General features: G+C 49.9%; 1 protein-coding gene across 2 annotated transcripts in view; it reads left to right on the top strand.

The window, feature by feature from the left end:
* The window catches only part of BOC (BOC cell adhesion associated, oncogene regulated), a 67147-nt gene that overhangs the window by 13075 nt on the left and 32957 nt on the right, over nucleotides 1–21115 (top strand). The window contains exons 1-3 of one of the 2 annotated variants that reach the window (XM_014545395.1): nucleotides 2082–2168; nucleotides 18643–18818; nucleotides 19482–19760. In XM_014545395.1, coding sequence (XP_014400881.1) covers nucleotides 18737–18818; nucleotides 19482–19760 — 361 coding nt within the window. In that variant the 5' untranslated portion in view covers nucleotides 2082–2168; nucleotides 18643–18736. Of the gene's footprint in view, nucleotides 1–2081; nucleotides 2169–18642; nucleotides 18819–19481; nucleotides 19761–21115 lie in introns of those variants that run through there. The other variant, XM_005873314.2, reaches the window with a different exon arrangement.

Genomic DNA, 21115 nt, shown 5'->3' with positions numbered 1-21115 from the left:
ACTGTTTTCAGGCTCAGTTCCTTTGTTAGAAAACAGTTCATTGTGTATCTGCTTGGATCTACCAAGGACACCAATAGGCAGGGGAAGCAGGCAGCCCTGGCTTTGAATCCTTTGCTTGAACAAGATGTTTCATCTCTGTAAGCCTCAATTTCTGCATCTGTAAAATGGGGATGACAATGCTACCTACTTCACAGAGTTGTTTAGAGGTGAGACAAGACAATGCATGAATTGTCTCACACATAGTAACTCAGCAGATGGTCAAAGTCTTTGTTTTGTGCTACAATCGATTATTTCTTCCAGTTCTCGATATTTGCCTTAGTTTCACATTGTGACCAAACCTGGTATGTTACATTCACTAAATCTCAATGGCTTTTAATTACATTTACAAATCAGTTAAATTAGGTAGTTACTAATTTAGCAGGGAAAAAGGCAGTCTTTAAATGTTAATATGCCCAACATGATCATTTCAGCAAACTAAGTACTTGATGAATATTTTATACAACTTACTTAACAAAGTAGTTTGATTTGTAAAGGTTATTAACAGAATATTAAATGTGTTTTCATTTTTTCTAAAACACCTGTCCATATTTTGTGGAAGCAACAAAATCTTGGAATTGGGGGAGGTGTTTGTCACAATCCAGAGCAGTTATTTGTTAGAGAGAGAAGCAGGAAAATGTTCAGATGGGATAATGGGCAATGAGTGACGCTTTTTTGGCCCAGGGGGTTGTTGGGAAATAAGGCCTTCATGCCTGTGGGATGTTAAAATAGTGTGTGATGACATAATAATATTTGGGGATAGCTTCTTTTTTTTTTCTTTCAAATTTGCCTTTTTAATTACATAAGTGATAACATACCCACTTTGAGTATCCCTGAAATGTTTAATACAAAAAGTGCAAATCCCCTAATCTTCAGAAATAGCTGACGTTAACATTTAAGTGTCTCTTGATATTTTCCTATGACAATCCAAATAACTATATACCACATATTTATATGTAATTTTTTATTTGCAAAAATGGGATCATGCTGTTTTACAAATTGCTTTTGGGATATTCTCCAGGAACCTCTTAGGCCACCATTTCCCAAAGTGTATTTGATGAAATTCCCCTCACTAATGGTACTCTGAGAAAAAAGAGTAGTGTGGTCAAATAAGTCCAGGCCTGTGGTCAAGTAAGTCCAGGCCTGTGGTTAAGTGAGTTCAGGCTTCAGTGCATACGCTGTCCCCCTCTTGGTGATTCATGATGCAAAATCACATTTTAAAGGCTCTGAAAAGGCCTGCAGTGAAAAAAATCTAATTACCTTTTCTTAGCATTGCATTTCCTGAAATTGTTTTTGTTAGCACATTTTAACATCCTGTAGGCTTTTAGAAGTATTCCTTTTTTAAAATATGCTTTTTCTAGAGAGAGAGGAAGGGAGAGGGATGGAAAGATAGAAACTTCTGTGAGAGCGAGACATTGGCCAACTGCCTCCTGCACACCTCCCACTGGGAATTGAGCTTGCAACCCGGGCATGTGCCCTGACAGGGAATCGAACCGGGGACCTCTAGGTTCAAAGGTCAGTGGTCAACCACTGAGCCACACAGGTCAGGCTAGAACCACTGTTAGGCATTCCTCACCTCCCTTCCACCTACTCCCTCTCCTCCATCTGTAGCCTTGTGGGGTAAGCAGGGGGTGGCGGGGGGGGAAGCTCATGTATTCATTTAATCAACAGATACTTACTGCAGTCCTACTATGTGCCGAGCACTGTGATGTGACAGATGCTGGGGCTACAGTAATGAGCAAGATAGCAGGCTCTCTTCGCTTAGAGATGCGCTTCCCTGCAGCACCATTCTTGTGTTAGTCATAAGCAGAATGGGTTGCACCTGGGAAAGGCAGACCTCAGCAGGGGACCCTCTGCAGCTGGTGGAGCCAGCCTGGAGCAGTGGGTAGCATTATCCCCGCCCCTCTGGTCCTGACCCTCCCTCCCCAGCCTGTCCGGATCCCCACACTTTGCTCCTGCTATAAATAGAGGTGCTGGCAAGCGTCCACGTGTTTGTTTTCCCTGCGTGTGCCCGCCCGTGCACCCAGGCCACTGCGCTTCACAAGTCGGGGAGAGCTAACAGGAGTTGGGGGCTTCCAGCAGAAGGCAGAGGCTGACAGACGGACTGAAGCATGCTTCAGGCTTCCAAATTGGTATTTATTTTAAGTTTTAGTTGGTTTAAAAGAGCTTTGTAATTGAGAAAGATTGAGGGTGGGTGGGGGATGGAATGTGTATATTTAGGGGTCAGGGAGGTGGTGAAGAAAGTGTGTTTGTATGAGGTCAGTTGGGAAAGAAAGTAAACTGTCATGATTCTAGAGCACACTTACCAGCTGGAGCTGGAGCGGATTGCCGGGAGCACACGTAGGCCTGCACGTGTGCGTGTCTGTGTCCTAGAGGCAGTGAGGCCCAGAGCAGGAAGCTGGATGGGTGTCTGGCCCCGGAGGTATCACCTATTCTCTAACCTCTTTTGTTGAAATACCAGGAATAAATCTGCAATAAGGATCAGACTAATGAAAATACGGGGTGCTCCTAAAAGTACCTCTGAAGGGGCTATTCAAATGAGACGCACGGCTGTCCTGTATTGAACAGCTGCTTTGTGCCTTTGTGCCGTCATCACTCTGGACGTTGACTAATGTAATCTGTTTTCCTTCGACATCCCTGTGAGGTAGGTGGCGGTGTCCTATGTCAGTGGGGTAGCTCCTGAAGTCCCGGGTGAGGTTTCTCGCTTGCAGGAAAGTCCAGGAGAGGTATGGTCCCTTCAGCGCAGTCGCATACCAGCTCCTGGGCTGCCTTCTTCAGCAGTTCCGTCATGTTACCCCAAGGCTTAGCTTTTCGCTTGAATGCTTCAGATTTCCTGCCCGCATGCATGAGCCTGTTGGGGGTTGGAGTGTGGGTGCTGGCATGCTGGGGTACTGGGGTACTGGGGTTAGAGGCAGTTTTGCCTGACATTTGAATCAGCCCCAGAACCAGACAGGCAAGAAGCAGCAGCCTGATCTCCATTCATTCTGGGTCCCAGCACCTGAGACTGGTTTGAGTCATGCGGAGGGTGAGGGCGTGGGCCTGGTGCCATTGGCAGCTTAATCACCACGAGGAAGGGGCATAGAAAATGACCGCAGGTGACAGCTTAATTGGAATTGGTGGCCATTATGTGACCTAGCAGAGTACATCAAAGTAAGTCTTTAACCCCCAAAGCATCCTAAATGCCCAACTTGTACTAAGAAAAAGCTCCCTTTTTTACTATATGACTACAGCTCCCGCTCGGCTCGTCTCTGCCATGACCTTTCACCTTTGTGTCTCAGGTCCTTATTTGTTCACTCAACAGGAATTTGCTGAATTACCGAGAACTGTGTTAAGGCTAACGATGCCTTTGTGAATAAGATCAGGTCCGTTCCCAGTCCCTGCAGCCCTTGGCCTAGCACAGCAGTTCTCACCCTGTGGGTCTTGACCCCTTTGGCGGTCGAACGACCCTTTCACAGGGGTCGCCTAAGACTATCCTGCATATCAGATATTTACATTACGATTCATAACAGTAGCAACATTACAGTTATGAAGAAGCAACGAAAATAGTTTTATGGTTGGGTCACAACATGAGGAACTGTATTTAAAGGGCCAGAAGGTTGAGAACCACTGGCCTGACAGTTCGGCCAACTGTGATAATTCCTGTGATGGTGTGTTCCCGGGGGACGGGCAGGCCTCCGGGGGGACAGAGCTGGGCCCTAACCGCTGCCTCGCAGAGAGCAGGTGCTGGGGCTGCCTGCGGAGCAGAGCAAGTTTGCTCCGTGCCCACCTCTCCGCACTCCTTCCCCGCCACCCGGCTTGGATGCTCCAGCAGGGAGAGCTGTGTCCTCCTGCCTCCTCCACTGAAGGAGAACCTAAGCCAGGTCCCTGAGGGCGACAGGGAGGAGCCGGCAGACACATCGCCTTCCGCTCACTGTCCTGCTTTGCAGGGGGAGCCACCCAGACTTCCAGGACTACACAGGGTTAGGCTGGGAAATGATTTTGGAGGTAGGTCTTCACAGCTTAGCAAACATTCATTGAGTATCTACTCTGTGTCCAGGAGAGAGACTTGTTAACAAGTAAGTTACTATATAGTGAGAAGTGACAGTGAGAGCTGAGGCCTCGGAGGTCCTCAGAGGCTCCTGTTCACGGCTGCCTTTGTCCTGCCTTCACTGATGTTCTTTGATGAGTCTCCCAGGACTTTGCTAGGGAGGAACCTGGGTGATAGGAGGATACTTTTAGGCCTTTGGAAAGGGCTGTGTGGGAGGACTGGCCTGTGCCGAGGGGTGTGTGCCCCAGTGTGTGACACGTTCATTTTGTCATTCCTCTGATGCCTTCCCCAGTGGGCTGGTTCCTTGCCTGTACTTGGTAAAACCTGCAGTTTATCTTTGACTTTGATCTTTTCTCCAGGCCATGCCGCATTTTAATTTCGGTGCAATGGAAAGGTGTGGCAGAGCTGCACGTTCACTAGGTTCCAAGGTCTTCAAGGACGGGGAACTGTGCCTAGACTTCCTCTGTGTCCCTGCCCCCCTCTGTACGAGCGTGGATGATCTGGGGAAAATGCCTCCCCTCTGGTTGTGTGTATGTTACATCCCAGATCCTTGCTACCTGGGATAATACACCTGCTTCTTCCCGTTGCTTTCAGTGGGCCCTGTCAGGTGGTCCGTGCCCAGACTTCTGCTCCCTGAGCTGCTTACGATAGTCAGGCATGTGTTCACGCAGGGATCGCAAGTGGGATCGGTTTCCTTTGTCCTAAGACAGTGGTTCTCAACCTTGGCTGCACATTAGAATCACCTGGGAACCTTCTTAAAATCCTGATTTCTGGGCCTCATCCTAACAGAAGTTCCGGAGGATGAGGCCCAGAAATCAGGATTTTAAGAAGGTTCCCAGGTGATTCTAATGTGCAGCCAAGGTTGAGAACCACTGTCCTAAGAGATAGGGCTGTAAGGTGTTGGGATCTGCCTGAAGTGCTGCTCAGGCCCTGGGTCAGGTGTGTTTCTGGACCTTACTTGTGCTGTCTACCACTCAAATGAATTCCTTTTGCATTGGACCTTCTGCTAACCGTGAGCACCAGAGTGCCGGGAAGTGGTGCTCCGTTTTCTTTGCGGTCCCTGTTACCAGTTTACTTCCTTGTGTACCTGTTGGAGGTAGCCCTGGCCAGAGGCTGTAATTGGAAACAGGTGTGTGGGAAAGAGCGGGTAGATTGGATGTGGCTTTGTACCTTCACTGATGAAGTCGGAGGTGAGCTCCTTTCGGGGCTGGGAGTGAGGGTCAGGGACAGACTGGGGTGTTTTCCTTTCTATAAACAATTCATAACTTCTTGTCCCAGACGACCTACTGCTTGATGGGATCTTTCCTCTTTCTCTCCAAACAAGTAGAGGCACTATGGAGAAATTATGATTATTATCATCATCAAATGAGTGTGGAGAGGGCATAAACGGGGTGGGGGTTGGTGGTGGGGAGAGGTTATTAGCTTAAGTGATGTAAATGTTGACTAGTGTTGGATGGAAATTGAGAGGGTCCCCGGGCTACTTGAGGGTCTGTAAAACACTATAGGATGCAGGTGTTCCTGCTTTCTTTCAACAAATATTTCTTGAACTTTTGATGCATGTGTGTAGGGCAACAGAACCAGGCCATTGCTTAATTTTGTACAGTTTATAAGGAACAATGAGCAGAGAGATGATATCATACGTGTCTGGAGTTGTTAAAATGCAATGTGCCTTTGTCTTAAGGGACATTAAAAGCACACCAGGTGGCAATGCCTTGTGTGAAATTAGCCCTCAGGTGAATGGCTCATGGTCAAGTTCCATGACAACTGTTTCCCCAAATTGCATCACTGCTATGTGCCAGGCTGCTTTCACGTGTAATCCTATCAACTCTTTTAAGCAGCTCTGCAAAACAGGTGTATCATTCTCGTTTTGCAGAGTAAACTGAGACTCAGAGATTCAGTGACTTGCCCAAAGCCACCTTCTATCCCGGGTGGAAGTGGCGGAGCTCGTGTCCAAGCCCCAGGCTCCCGATCCTGCTGAGTCCCAACACTGTCACTCAGCAGAGAACTATGTCTATAACAAAAATTTGAAATGTGTCCTAAAATCCTTATGTGATAAAGCATCAAGGAGGGTTTTGATAATCTCTTTCCCCACCTGTAAAGTGGGACAGTAATGCTCCCTGGGCTGTGAAGATGGAAGTGACAACGTATGTGAAGCCCCCAGCACTGGGTGTGGCACAAAGGAGGAGCTCTCTGCTCTCATCCATCCTACCCTCCCCTGCTCTCTCTCACTCAGTGACTTTCTTATTTCTCCTCCTCCCACCCTGGCCGAAAGCTCAGGTTCACGCTGGCCAGGTGATAACCTAATCATGGTATAGTCCTAGGTTAGATTGCCCACAGTCCAGTGGCTGCAGGAAGCCCCAAGTCTCAAGCTTAGTTGGATGTTTGTTCTGGGAGAAGACATAAGAAGGAAAACAAAAAAGGTCCTTGAATGAAACCCCAAACCATAGGAGCACCTGCAGGGACACTGACCTCCCTCAGGCCACTAGGCCCCTCCTTCCAGGGCTGCCTATACTGACCGAGGGGCCATTTGGTTTTGAAAAATAAAAGCCACAGTTACAGTCATTTCCTTCTAGGAAACCCCCTCCCCCAGATCCCCCACTGATAACAATGTGTCTCCATGTGTCCCTCCTGTACGTCCATGGTTCAGGTTAACATCTCTTCTGAACCCTGGATTTCTAATATGAACAAACCCTTCAGTTCAGCAAACACTGAGCCCCTAGGATGTGCCAATGCTTTTTGAGGTGCTGGGTTGACACATCCCTGCCTTCAGGAAGTTCATCATGGGGGTAAGAGGGAAGAGATAAGAGGCCATTACAGACACGTGGTCAGATCCATAGGTCACTGTGGAAATGTGGGAGGTCTGCAAGGTGCTGTGGAAACTGGCATGAGGAGCAGTCCCGGGAGCATCAGAGTTCCCAGGGATGGAGGGTGAAGGAGAAGATGGTCCTGGTAGAAGGAAGAGAAGGCGTGAAAATGCTGTGTGCCCAGACTTGAGGGCTTGTGGGAAGAAGACATGGGGAAGGTGGACTACAGCCAGTTTCAAAGAACCTGGAGGGTTGTGCAAAGGAGTTAGAACTTTATTTATTCACTAGTGGCCCGGTGCACAAAATTCATGCACATTAAAAGGGGCTTAATTAGAGGAAATATTTTAATATTGCTATTTGCCCTTTCTCTATAATAGAAATGTCAGAGATGAAAGAAAATTAGTAAAATGTATATGAAAATCTTCCTCCTGTCAGAGTCCTGGGAGCGCTGCTTGACTCAGAGTCAAGTCCCCGCTCACCTGTGCGCACCTCGAAATCGCGCAAGACCCAGACCCAGCCGGCCCCAACCCCATTGGGCAAGATCCAGACCTGGCCAGCCCCACCACCGTCAAGCCCCGCTAGGCGGGGGGCGCAGCCTCAGGTCCCCCGCCCCGGCGACACGCAGCCTCAGGTCCATGCTGATCACTTCTTACAGCTCATTACGGGAACCCTACCTCCACTGTGGGCACAACCTTCTTGTGTTACAGGAACCCCACCTCTGCTGTGGGCGCAGCCATCTTGTGATGGCGTGATGGCATGAGGATTAATTTGCATATTACCTCTTTATTATTTATTCATGCTCAGTTGAGGAGTAATCAAAGGGGGTCTGTTAGCTTATTTGCTTGTTTGTTTTTAACTTATCTCAAAAGGGGAAAAATCATTCATAATTATTTCACATTTTAAAATCCACTGCTTTTATTTGTTTCATATTCCTTACTAGGTCTCACTCAGCTGCTTACCTGCTTTTTACAAAATGAGATCTATGGGGGTTTTTTCCTTAACATCTTTTAAACATTTTTCATGTGGCCACTTGATCTTTATGATTATCATTTTTAATGGCTGCTTAATGGTTCAATTATTATGCCATAATTTCCTTAAAGAAGTATGCTAGAGTGAAAAGACAAAGGGTTTAAAGTCAAGTGGACCTGGTTCAGATCCTGGCTCTGATTTGCCGTCTGTGTGATCTTAGACAGACTCGTCACCCTGGGCTTTCACGTCCTCATTTATAGAATGGGTTGGTCATGTGCCTACCTTACAGGGCCATTGTGAGCTGAGTTGTGGGTTATGCCCTGCAGGAGGTGCTTGCTCAGTGAATGGTAGCTGCCCATTTATAATTTTTACTGCTTGGTTGTGCTTGATATTCTAGAAAGAAGGTAGGTGGCAATGTGGAGGCTGAGTAGATGGGGAGAAGAGAGAGACAGGGAGCCAGTTTGAGGTCACTGGACCTACACTGTCCAGTACACCAGCTGCAAGCACCTGAAATGTGGCTGGTCTGAATTGGGGTGTGTAACAAATATAAACACTACATTCAGAAGACTTAGTATAAAACAAAATATAAGAGGCCCTGACTAATAATTTTTGTATTGATTACATGTTGAGATGCTACTTTTTTAGATGTATTGTGTTAAAATATATTAAAATTATTTTCACTTGTGTTTTAAATGTGGCTTCTAGACATTTTTAAATGATACGTGTAGATTTTGCATTGCGTTGTGTCTCTCTGGCTGCTGACACCAGAGTCAGCGACCACGCGACTGACCCGATCCTGGGGTAGGGAGTCAGGGGTGGGGGAGGGGAGCCAGGAGACAGGGTTGAGTCCAAGTGGGAGCAGCTGAGTGGGAGGTGATTATCAGCATGGTTGTATGGACAACAGAGTAGATGAGTTCATGTATATGTTTTTATAAGCAGGTCATTAGTGGGTATTCTCAGCAGTGCAATGAAAGGCAGGCATTTGGTCTAGACCAGAGTAGCTGTCCCTGCTTCTTTAAGAGTTAGCCATCCTGGCTCTCACCCGCGTGGTGCACATCGGAGGTAAGATTGCTGACCAAGTGCTGGCTGCAGGAAGAGCTCGGCTGTGCTGGCGCTGGCACTGGCAGTGGAGCTCCAGGTGTCCCCACTCGCTCCTGTGGGGCACTCCTCTGTGACACATGCAGCATGCTGGGGTCGAAACAGCTGGGAATAGATAGACTGCACAGAAAGAAGAAGTTGGAGGGGAAGGAAGAGGGGGAAGGGAAGGCGTCTCCTGCAGGGAGGCTCAGTGCTGCCAGCCCTGTAGGACCCTGCTCGGGTGTACGTCTGCTCCGCTTTGGAGCTCTCAGGGAGGAGGCATTGCTGCTTTTGTGGGTCCCTAATGGATGTCAGTGGAGGTGGTGCTGAGGCAGGTTTCTGGGTGGCATTTCAGATAACCAAATGCTATTTAGGTTTCAGAGCCAGGAATTGACATTGCACCTGGTTCTGGAGAATCCAGGCCACCATCTCCTGCAGGGTTGGTTGGGTATAGGGCCCTAAAATCAAGATAAAAATAGAAACAAAGAAAAATTACAAGAACTTTCATATACTCACCTACAGTTGGTTCCCCCTGGGTTGAACTTAGGAAACCACTGATTTATGATGCATCCCAGTGAGGTTAAGGACGTATCAAGTTTGGAGGGCAGAAAACCAACCACAGCGAGCACAGAATCTGCTTGGTTTGAGCGGGTTCATCTGACCTAGGCTGCCTGGCCTTGGCCTAGGACAGGGCAGATAACGAAAGGCCTCAGTGACAGACACTGGCATCACTGAGGCAGGGCACTGCCTTTCCGCTAAAGCCATTGCCGCCATCTGAACCCTGGCAGCAGCTGGCAGTCGGGGGGAGTTTCAGGGTCCTGGCCAGCAGTAGTGAAACTACAGGAGCATGTATACGATTTGTCCAGAAACCACTTGTAGAGCTCTTCCTATGTACTATACCCCATGGGGGTAAACTTTCAGCTGTGGTAGCTTTTGTTTTCTCTCTTGATTCTAAATTTCTGATGTTTACTATCACAGAATGGAACGAATAGCTTTGTTTCACAACTTAGGGAACGGATTCTTCATTCTTTGAGGAATTCCTTAGTATCTCGGTTACCAATTTTACTCTTTCTGAGAAGTAGGGAGAAATGGGCTCCATTCCCTTCTCACATTTTCTGCCCTCTTTCCCTTTTGAGCCCTGGAGATATACTCCAGGCTTTGTCTGCTGGGAAGCCCACTCAGGGCAGAGGCCCTATGCCCTTGGTTTGGCCGTGGCACACCACAGCTGTCAACCATAGCTGGCACACCCTCCTCCACTCCAGCTCAGCCGGAGGAGGGAAAGGGCCCAACCAGTTTCATCCCATTGTACCACCTGTGACTTCAGAGCCACTGGCCTGACCCCTAGGGGAGGTAGGTGTCACTGGCTTTTGTGACCTGCCCTTGACTGGGGTTAGAGATGGTGTTGGGATATCCCGGCATAGGTGGCTGAGTACATACAAAGGCTTCTGTGCTCCGCGGCCCTGGTGGCCCATACCCACCTGCCACACTCCTGCACGTGCACACTCGTACAGAGCCACACGCTCCATGCCCTGAGCTGATGCACACTCCACTCTGCCCTCCTGGGAGCTCCCCCTTCTCACCTCTCCCCACCAGCCTTACCCCCAGCCCAACACCACCATCATCCTCCTCACTCCTAACCCCCAACTCTACCTTCCTGCCAGCCCAGGCCTCTCCAAGTTACTGCTCTCTTCGGTCCTGGTCCTTTTGAAAGGAAGAAAGAAAGAAAAAGGGAGGAAAAACAGAAAGAAAGAGGGAAACAGAAGAATGAAACCGGACCGAAGGGGCAGTGGTGCCTGAGCGAGCTCACTGCATTACAATGAATATGGACTCTATTAAGCTCCGTTCTGCCTGTTAGTGTTTCCCGGGGCAACACAGCCCCCATATGGCAAGCATGCAGCAGATTAGGGTAGGCCCCTGGGCCCCATTGAAGGCCGGGGGCTTGACTGGCAGTTGAACCCCCATCCCACCTCCCCCTACTCCTCACACTTGACACTGCCTGTGTTTATCTAAAGCAAGGAGGGGGGGCCATTTGGAAGGTTTTTGTCCGGCTCTGAGGGAAGGGGAGAGGGGGCTGGAGCCGGGTGGGGAGAGGGAGGCTGAGGGGAAGGGGTGGAGGTGGGGTGGAAAGGGGACAGCAGCAGGGAAGGCTTCATAAATATTCAAGAGGAGGGTGAATGGAGGGAGAAATAAAGCAGATGGAATTCGTGTTAAGGAACAGCACAATCGCCCTGTTTTGAGCCCTCCAAAAACAAAACACAAAAAGCAGAGGGAATGCCTTCTAGGAGAGCAGGAGCTGCGTTTATCCAATTAGCAGGGTTGTCAAATTGAATTTATATGGAATAGGGTGGGGGAATGAGAAGGGGTGTAGAAGAAAGGAAATGGTTTTCCTTTTCTCTCTTTTTTTCCATTTAGCAATAAAGGTTTGTGTCTCCCCCTGCTCCACGCAGTAGATTTTTTAAAAATCTCTTTAGAGAAATAAGGCTATTTTCAGGAAGGGGTATGTGTGACAAAGAAATGAGACTCCCCAGTAACTTCTTCCTCAAGTGGCTGAGGTGGGGAAATTCGATTTGTCCAAGAGAGCAGACCTTCCCTTCACTGGAGGCAGAGGGCACTTCTCTCTGTGGGGGATCCTCCAGAGCCCAGAGGCTATGCCGGGGTCCCCCCCGCCCCTTGCCTGGATGGCGACCACCCGCCCACACCTGAGTGGAAATAGGCTCTGTCCATGTTTATCAGCAGCTGGTTATCAATATTGGCCGCAGTGAGAATGAGAAGCCCAGGTTTTACTAATGTCTCCTTGATCATATATTCCCTTCTCAAAAACCATCCAAGGGTCCCATCTCCTATGGTATAGAGTTCAAGCTCCATTTCCTCCTCTTCCACAGCCTGACCCAACCTCATAGTCCCTCCCTCGCCTCCTGTCATTCTGCTAGAATAGTCTCCAAAGTGGGCTGCAAGCTGCTGACAGGGGAAATACAAGAAATTCCACCCTGGAAGAACATACTAGAGGCTCTTAATGTTTGTTTCCATCTCAAAAAGGCACAGGAAAGAAACCAAGCTTTCCTGGTGTTTAATATTGGGATGGACAGTGGTACCTTCAGCCCACGTGTCGGGCAAACAGTGACAGGAGACCTCCACGCATGGAGGGCTAGCAGTGGGGACCTCGCTGCCCGTTCATGTACCCCTCACTTTTCCTGTTCTCCGTTAAGTGGATTTACAGATTATATTATTTAGTTTTAGCTAAACTAACTCTCACAAAAGGACAAGTGGCTTAAAGAGATGCTACAAAGAAGCTGGGTTGCAGAGCAGCTGATAATCCAAGCGCAGGCAAACAGGAGGAGATGGCAGGGCTGCCCCTTTTCAAGCCACGTTAGGAAGCAAAAACAATGGTAATGGAATCACTTCTGATGAGAAGTCACCAAATAATTAGCATTCACGCTGAGCGTTTGAAAGAGATTACATCCATGTTATTAGTGATGAGCCTAGGCCTAAATAGGCGTGCAGTGTTAGCTTAATGATGTTTCAAAACAACTATGATTAACAAGCCATTAAAATACGGTCTCACTTTTACCTCCTCTCTTTTACATTTGAGCTCAGCAATACCTGCATCTGATGTATACATAGATATGCATGCATAAGGGATATTTGCCCAGACTATATTTTACTCACGGGAGCAAGATCAGGAAATCTGCAGACCACACTTCAAGACTAGCAGCCAAACTGCTCGGTGCACCTCCCACCCCAACACCTGCGTTCCCACCAGACGGTGTCACCTTCCTGCAGTGCCATGCGTCTCCTCATGCCTGCGCCGGCGTATTCCAAAAGGCCCCGTGGCAAACCCTGGATCCAGAAAACCCTTCCTGAGAACTCGAACTTGAAAACGCTCTCCTCCCTCTGCTCTCATTTGCTATTTCCCCTTTGTGGTGATCAGTGAAGATGTTAAAGATGCTACACGAGAGTAATCCCAAAACTTAGTGGTTTTGTGCAACAAAAGATTGCCTTCTTCCATCTCGCGGCCATGCCCTCTGAAACCTGTAACCTGTGGCCCTGGGACAGGAGAGGGGAGACGCGGAAGCCGCTCTCTAGTTCTCCAGCTCCTAACTGCCTTGGTCTGGAAGTGACACTGACACATTCACTTACACTTCATCGGCCAGCACTGGTCACAGGGCCCTGGGGTCGAGGCAGAGGAGGCTGGGAAATAAGCTGCTTAGGGATTTCGGCTGAGCTCGCTGACTAAATCCACTTTCTATGACCGTGCCTTGTGTACTTGTCTTATATGTAGTAGATTGCAGTAATATTTTTTCTTTCCCAATAATAAAATCAAAATACACCGTTTTCAAATGGGAGACTCACACACAAAATTTGGATAAGGAATAAGCTATAGACATGTGAAGACTGGCTCAGACTTAAGAACCTAAAAACAATTGTTATTCTCCCCTGTTTGACATCAGAGATGTCTGGGTAGATGTTCCAGGGACCTGTCTAGAACTGTGCCATCAAGGTAAGTGAACATGTCCTGTGTCACTTCTGGGGCAAGGCAGGTAAGAGCTAGAGAATTAGACCCAGGGGTGACCACTAGCCCCATGTGGCCACTTAAATTAAAATTTAGCATGCCATTCCTCAGTCACATTAGCTGTAGTTTAGGGATTTAATAGCCGCAAGTGGCTAGGGCTCCCGAGCATTTTGCACAGCACAGATGCAGAGCGTCTTCGTCAGTGCAGAACATTCCATTGGAGGAGTTTGTGGAAGGAGCAACGAGAGCTTGTTGTAGATTAGGGTGTAAATGGTAAAAGGATGACAGTGACCACACAGATAGTTACTATGACGGTTAATGATCCAGATAACGTTGTTTTTATGCATAAGAAAGTAAGCTCAGAAACACTGTAAACTGAGTTTTAAAAGCAGTTCTAGCAGTTGGCTAACCCGACCCCAGGGAGGCAGTGTCAGAATAGCAGGAAGAGCGCTGGCCCAGAGGGAGACCCGACTTGGACCCCTGTGTCTCCTTCCTAATCAGCTGGGACACCTTCTGCAAATCGCTCTCTTTCCTCAGATCACTCAATACCCATGAGCTATGACTGTGTTTTCTCTGAGGGTCCCTCCTAATTTAGAATGTTTCCCTTTAATTAGGTCTGTGGATACAATTTTTTAAGTAAAAAGGACTTTAAAAAATATATTTTTATTGATTTCAGAGTGGAAGGGAAAGGCAGAGAGAAATAGAAACTTGTTGATGAGCGAGAGTCACTGATCTGCTGCCTCCTGCATGCCCCACACTGGGGATCGAGCTGCAACCAGGGCATGTGCCCTGACCGGAAATTGAACCGCGACCTCCGGGTTCATAGATCAATGCTCAACCACTGAGCCATGCCAGTGGAGCAGTAAAAATGACTTTTTAAATCCTTCTCCTAAGTCTATCTAAACTCACATGTCCAGCCCTCTGAGAATTCACTCATTTCCCTAGTATTTCCCCCAATGCCACTCCTGTGTGCAGGAGCACCCCCTCTTTCTTGAGGCAGAGGGTGGGGGTGGGGTTGGGGCTGCCAGCACTCAGCAGGCACGCTGCCACTTGGCATCACCATCTGGGAGGAAATCTCTCTGCCTTCCAAGGTAGTGGGGAAGGTGAATTCCGCTATGGAATTGGGAACGTGCAAAAAATGTCATCTGGGCTTAGAAATGTTTTCTTACGTAGCTAGCCCCTCCCAACCAATGGAACAACATTTTTGTCAGATCTGTTTCTTGCCACCGAATGTTTCAGCTCTTCTTGGCTATAGGTCACGGTCCATCCAAAGCCATGTTTTTGTGTGTTAGCCACGGAGCTCCCCCTTTCTGAGAGAGCGTCATGGCCCGTGTGACCCGGGGTGACATGTGGCTCCTGAACTGCAGTCTCACTCCCACTCTGTCCAGCCAGCCACCCTCTGGGGAAGTTGGAGCTGGCCACCTCCTGCCCATGATCAGCTCTCAGTTGTTTGTGATTTTCTTGCAAAATAAATACTGAGGCTATAATTTCTCATGCTCGTTCTCAGCCTCAGAAGTGTATTCTGTTGTTGTTTTTAGAAAGTTCAAAAACGTCTGTTTGGAGGAGCTTGTATCAGTGGGAACACGTGTGTCAGGAGTTAAACTTCTCAGACATGTTTGATGCTTCGTGTCCAAGTAACCCTTTAAAAAGCAAGAACTTAAGCCTCAGGGAGGAACTCATGTCAAGAATTCATTTTCCCTTCTCTCTGCTTTTTGACTCTTATCTTGGTCTCTCCTCTTTTTCTGAGAAATTGCATAGAAAATAAGGATCTTCTAGACAGACCTTGCTTTGCTGGGAAAAATGCCAGGCCTTACTGTTGCAACTTTGAAATTGTACCTTGATCATTTCACAGTGGGGCAGAGTTACACTGCAAATCGTACTCCAATGAACCTTACTGGCCTTTTTTTACTCATTAAAGCAAAGTGCTCAGAAATCTGTCTCTTTGGAATGACCTTTCTAGACTAAACTCACTCGGTATCCTGGTTCAGGAAGTAACCCCGTTTCCCAGCTGTTAGATAAGAGGCATCGTGGTTCCAGGGACCCCTGCCCGGTCCCATATGTGTGTCACAGCCCTGCTCTTGCATGAAGGAAACCTCACGGTGTCCTGCTTTGGGGCCATTAAATGGTACCTGCTCTTAAGTTGGTGTGGGGATTAATGAGTTAACTCCTTCCTGCTCCTCTGGGTACCTGCTTCCTCTCACCTCTCCCTCCCCAGCGGCTTGCTGCTTTTAAAGGCAGGATGGTGGCGGGGTACCTGCTTCCTCTCACCTCTCCCTCCCCAGCGGCATTCTTTTCTCCTTGCTGCTTTTAAAGGCAGGATGGTGGTGGGCGGCAGCAGTGGGGTCTGTTTCCAGTTTGAACCTTATAAATTACCGAGGGTGCAGAAGTAACAGGAATTGTTTGGCTGGTCCTTGTTAAGCAGGAGGGGGTCAGAGCTGAATTTCCTCAGTAAAACCTTTGTGGACTTTACAACCCAAACACCTCCGCAGCCACCCTGTGCTCAGATGCGAGCCAGCCGTCCCGCCCCTTTGTCTGCTGGTCTTCTTTTTTGCCCTTTATTACTTTGCATCCCTGCCTCTCTGCCTCCCAGCTTTTCTTCCTTCCTTCCCTTTTTCCTTCCATTCTTCCTCCCTTCCTTGGGGCAGGGAAGGAACAGGTGTCCCCAAAGTCCTTAAGGGATGGAGGAAATGAGGGCATCACGAGCAATCACGTTCCCTAAATTCCTACAATGGTAATCCATGCAGTGTTCTAGATAAATATGTTGTCTCGTTTGATGGAAAGGAGGCAATTCAAACAAGTATCTGGAAAATTTAGAGGACACCCAAAGCTTGCTTTTTTGGTATAGAACTTTTCTCTAGAAATAACTTAAAATTCCTCACTGTTCTCCATCACCTATATTCTAACTCCGTTAAGCACCCACTGGGTGCAGGGTACTGACAGAAAATGTGTGAAAAGGCCCAACTGGTGTTGCTCGGTGGTTTAATGTTGACCTATGAATCAGCAGGTCATGGTTCGACTTCCGGCCAGGGCTCAGTCTCTTGTGTGTGTGGGATGTGCAGGAGGCAGCCAATCAACGATTCTCTCTCATCATTGATGTTTCTCTCTCTCTCCCTCTTCCTTCCTCTCTAAAATCAATAAAAAAAATATATATTTTTTTTAAAGAAAATGTGTGAAAAGGCTACTATTGTGGTTAAGAGCACAGAGCTGGGTTGCATTCCAGGCCTGCATTTATGTGAACTCACCCCTGGAACTCAGTGTTCTCATCTGTAAGATGGGGATAACACTCCCCACTTTATAGTGTTTTTATGAAGATTAAAAAAATACCTCCCGCAAGAGAACTAAGCAAGGACCCTATAGTGAGAGCAGGCCTGCCCCACGCCCCCGCCTCCTCACACCTGCCCCCAGCCACCTCCATTCACATCCTTTGCAGATGTCCTTTATTTCACTTTGCTAATAACATGACCCTTTGATTTACTGGATTGTCCAAAAATAAAAGAGCAAAAGCTCTCTCAATACCAAGAGGAAAATATTTTATCTTGTCAAGAAAATACTCTTGAAAAGCTTCTTTCAGACTTTTCTTTCAAACCTTTTATAGAAAATGTGCCCTTGTCCTTTCCCAGAGCGAAGGAAAAGTCTCCGATGTGGAAGACACAAGGCAAAGAAAGGGATGAAGAGGCAAAGGGGAAGAACTCCTTATTGGAAAACATTCAGAGCAAGTGTGGGCTGGTCCTCCATCTGGTCTGGAGGTGCTTGCTGGGCAGAGCAATGTGCCCTCTTGCCTCCAGCAGCCAGAGGGAAAGCCCAGGGCAAAGGAGCTTGGAGAAGGGAGAGGTTTAGGCAAACCCCTAGCACAGAGCAAGAGCCCGAAGCCCAGCCTTCATCCCGTGTGTCATGTCCCGAGCGATGGCTGTTGAAGAGCTGAGGACCGGCTCTCGCAGCCCAGCCGACTGCGCAGGCAGCCAGAGCTCCAGACCAGAGCTCCAGACGGGTGCGCACAAGGCATCGCTCAGCTGGGGAGCGCCACTCCTTCCCTGAGCTTTCGGTGGTGACTCGAGTCTTTGGAAGAGTCTTTGGTTAGATAAACTGGTCTAGGAGGGTTCACATTGTGAGTGTCTGTCACCCTCCTGGAAATGACTCCTAGTATTCCCACCTGTGCATGATTCAGGATGCTGCATCCACTGTCGATGGCCTGCATGTTGCCTTCACTGTTCTCTGAAGCTCACTCCAGGGCCTCTCTGCCCAACCAGGATGTCCACCCACCTTCCTTCTTGGCCTAATGTGCTATGAGTGCAGCAGTGGAAAGCGTGGAAGCAACGTCGTGGTTTAGGCAGCGACAGAAGTGTGTATGAGCGCGTACACCCGCCTCTCGGTGATGTTGATGCGTCTTTCAAGGCCTGTAGCTTAAAGGAGGCTCCAAGATATAACACTGTGGCAGGGAGGAGTCCTAGGTAGGCGGTGAGAGGGTGGCTGGGAGCTGAGCGGGGCCGTCCGGCGGCTGGAGGTGCAGTGAAGGCTAGGGCCCGAAGGGATGCTGTTCTGGGCGGACAGGCAGCCCGGTCCCTCAGTCAGACTCAGGAGTGCAGATTTTGTGGAAATAAAAAGGTTTTGGGGGGGGGGGGGGGGGGGGGGGGGGGTCTTGGCCGACGTGTGACTTTTATGTGTTGTGGGACTAGAGGTTACAGACAGGCTGAGGCGGGTAGGTTGATTCCAAGAATAAAAAAAAGTTCACAGAGATGCAGGGATAGGGTTGGGGAGAAAGGGAACCTGCCACTTTGGTGAGTCCCTGAGACTTTAGGACTCGGTTGCCAGCACCCTAAACAAGGGGCTCCGACGCACAGTAGGGTCACAGCGCTGTCCACCGTGGTCTGTGCTAGTGGCACATGGCCGCAGACCTCCGGCCTCCTGCAAGCAATGGTAACGGCGTCTGTGCTGGTGTTCACTGCCGTGTCCTGGCCCCTGTCCTTGCTGCTGTAGCTGTGCATTCTTACCGTCACACAGCCACCTTCTAGCTCCAGGTGGGGGTAACTTTGAAGCATCTTTTGGATGAGAAATGGTGTGAGCGTATTCTTGGGCCTTCCAGCAGCACAGCAGGCCAGCACTCGGCGTGTCCGGCGTGTCTGATGGAAGCAGGGGGTGCGGGGACCAACCAGGCTCTGGCTTACACTTGAGCATCTCAGGCCTCTCACCATGGCACACTCTCTCTCTCTTCCTCTCTCCAGAGTGTTGTAGAGGATTGCAGAATCTCTGGGAGTGACTGGTGGCTTATGGGACGTTGGCGTCGGACCCTTTGTCACACACCTGCCACGTGGGACGATGACGACTCAGAGAGGAAGGAGGCCCGCGGTCACACTCACCTGCCTCCTCCTGGCCACAGCCGGCTGTTTCGCTGACCTGAGTGAGTCTGCCCTTCCCTTTCTCCGCCTGCCCCTCTCGGGAGAACACTTGCCCCTTAATGTCAGACAGAAGCGTTGCACATTCTACCACCGCCCTTTCAGAAGCCCTTCCTCTCTCAGGATTTGAAAGAGCACTCATTCCCCCTGGTTCAGGGACACGCTCAGTAACACAAGATGAGAACTGATCCCTGCAACATCACAGGGCTCATAGCTGGGTATTTTAATCGTTTCCGAGCCACACCGGAGGAGGAGGAACAACAATAGTAACTGCCTTGTTCTGAGCACTTATTATTTGAGATTATGGCAGGCAGTTTACATGTTTGTAAGCTTCACAGCAGCCCTGTGGGAAGTATTATTAGCCCCATTTTACAGATAAGAAACTGAGGCCCGAAAAGGCCCAAGTCACATGGCTCAGAAGCGTGGGACTGGGATTCAGATTTAGGTCTGTCCAACTCCAAACCTACGTGCCCGCCTTTGCACCCACGGCCACTCCATTCTGCCCTCCGGATTGGGCACCGGCTGGGGAGGGCACCCTGGTCTTCAGAGAAAGATCCGCTCCTCTGGCTGCTCGGCTCTGAAAGGCTGCCCGGTGCTGCGCTTCTCAGAGGTCCTGCTGCTGGAGCCCTGAGAGTGTCACTTCATGGCTGCATCTGTTCTTCTTGCAGACAAGGTGCCTCAGGTCACCGTGCAGCCCCCCTCCACGGTCCAGAAGCTCGGGGGAACTGTGATCCTGGGCTGCGTGGTGGAGCCGCCGGGGATGAGCACCACCTGGCGCCTGAACGGGAGGGAACTGAACGGTTCCGATGATGCCCTGGGCGTCCTCATCACCCGCGGGACGCTGGTCATCACCGCCCTCAACAACCGCACCGTGGGACGGTACCAGTGTGTGGCCCGGATGCCTGCGGGGGCCGTGGCCAGCGTGCCAGCCACAGTGACACTAGCCAGTGAGTGCTGCTCCTTTGCTCCCCGGCCGTGGTGCGGTCTCTCCTCCTCTCTCCCAGTCTCTCTGGTCTCTCTGCCCTCGCCCCCTCACCATCCATACCCGCTGTCATTAGTCTTACTATAAAGGGGTCTTGATCGCTGAAATGTAAAATCGCATGTGGGAGCTGCCCAGCAGTCCCAGGGGCGGGGCGTGTGCCTTGCGAAGCCACTTTGCGAGAAGGGGACATGAGTGTCTGGGCTGAGTGTCTGAAGGAGAGAACTTGACATGGATGAGCTGTTTCTGTGGCCCCAGAGCTGGGCCAGGCCCTGCCTTTCCACTTGGTCACTCTGTGGGTTTAGGTGGTTGTGCCAGTTGCTCACTGTCCCCTCCGTCCTCTGAGCTCCATCCTCACTGCGGCTGCCGTCGGAGCACTGACAGGGCTCTGTGTGGGCTGAACAGAGCCTGCCCACCCCACTCCTGGCCACCTGCCTCTCTGAGGGGCACGCGCATTATACTCATGCCTAGAGTGTAAACAGCAGCACACAATGGAAAGGAAGCTGCACAACAAAGGGCTCAAGAGAAGAGAAAGGAGGAAGAGATCAGGTGATGGTTTGGTCCAGGGAGGCTGCCAGGAGAGGACTTCATGCTACTCTTACATGTAATCGCCACTCGGGTTTACTCTGACCCAGGCACCACACGCACCTTACCTGGTCTGCTACCCACTGCACGCGTGGCAAATAAGACTTGACTGATTAAATAAATGTCCGAGGCTGGAGAGCCCCCACCCTCACCCCCACTCTTATGTGCCAAGTCTGGAGCCGGGCTATTTAAAGAACCACCCCCCTTTCCTAGAGCCTGAAGTACAGGGCATGGGGAAACTCTGAGATTAGTGGGGTTTGGGTTTAAACTGAGATCTTCAGAGCTTGCTCCCCTGTGACTCACTCAGCAGTGCCCCCTTCTCCCTGGCAGCCCTGCCTTGGGCTTCCACGTCACCACGATCGCCACCCTGCTGGTTGAGATGTCCAGGAGGCCGTGGGTCACGCTGGGGGCCCTGGGCGGTGTGAGCCCTGGGAGAAGAGCGATGAGGGTGGGGAAGCAGAGGAGGAAAGACCCTTCTCTCCCTCTGGCTCCCAGATCCCTGAGGGGCTGCCCTCCACGGGAACAGTGGAGCAGCCCTGCCCGTTTCTCAGAAGGGAGGAAGGCAGGGTGGGTCCCCGTCTCCCTCGGGGGCCAGGCCCACCAGCCTGGGCTGCATCTGGGAGCCACTTTGTGGCAGAAGGAGCACCAGCGGATCTGCGTGCCGGCCTTGGGGGAGCAGGCCCTGGGCTAGTAGCCGAGCTGTGGGTGATTGGAGGGCGCAGGAGACTTGGGTGAGGA

The sequence above is a fragment of the Myotis brandtii genome, unplaced genomic scaffold (genome assembly GCF_000412655.1).
Source record: "Myotis brandtii unplaced genomic scaffold, ASM41265v1 scaffold406, whole genome shotgun sequence".
Taxonomy (NCBI): Eukaryota; Metazoa; Chordata; class Mammalia; order Chiroptera; family Vespertilionidae; genus Myotis; species Myotis brandtii.
This window is presented reverse-complemented; position numbering and strand designations above follow the sequence as displayed.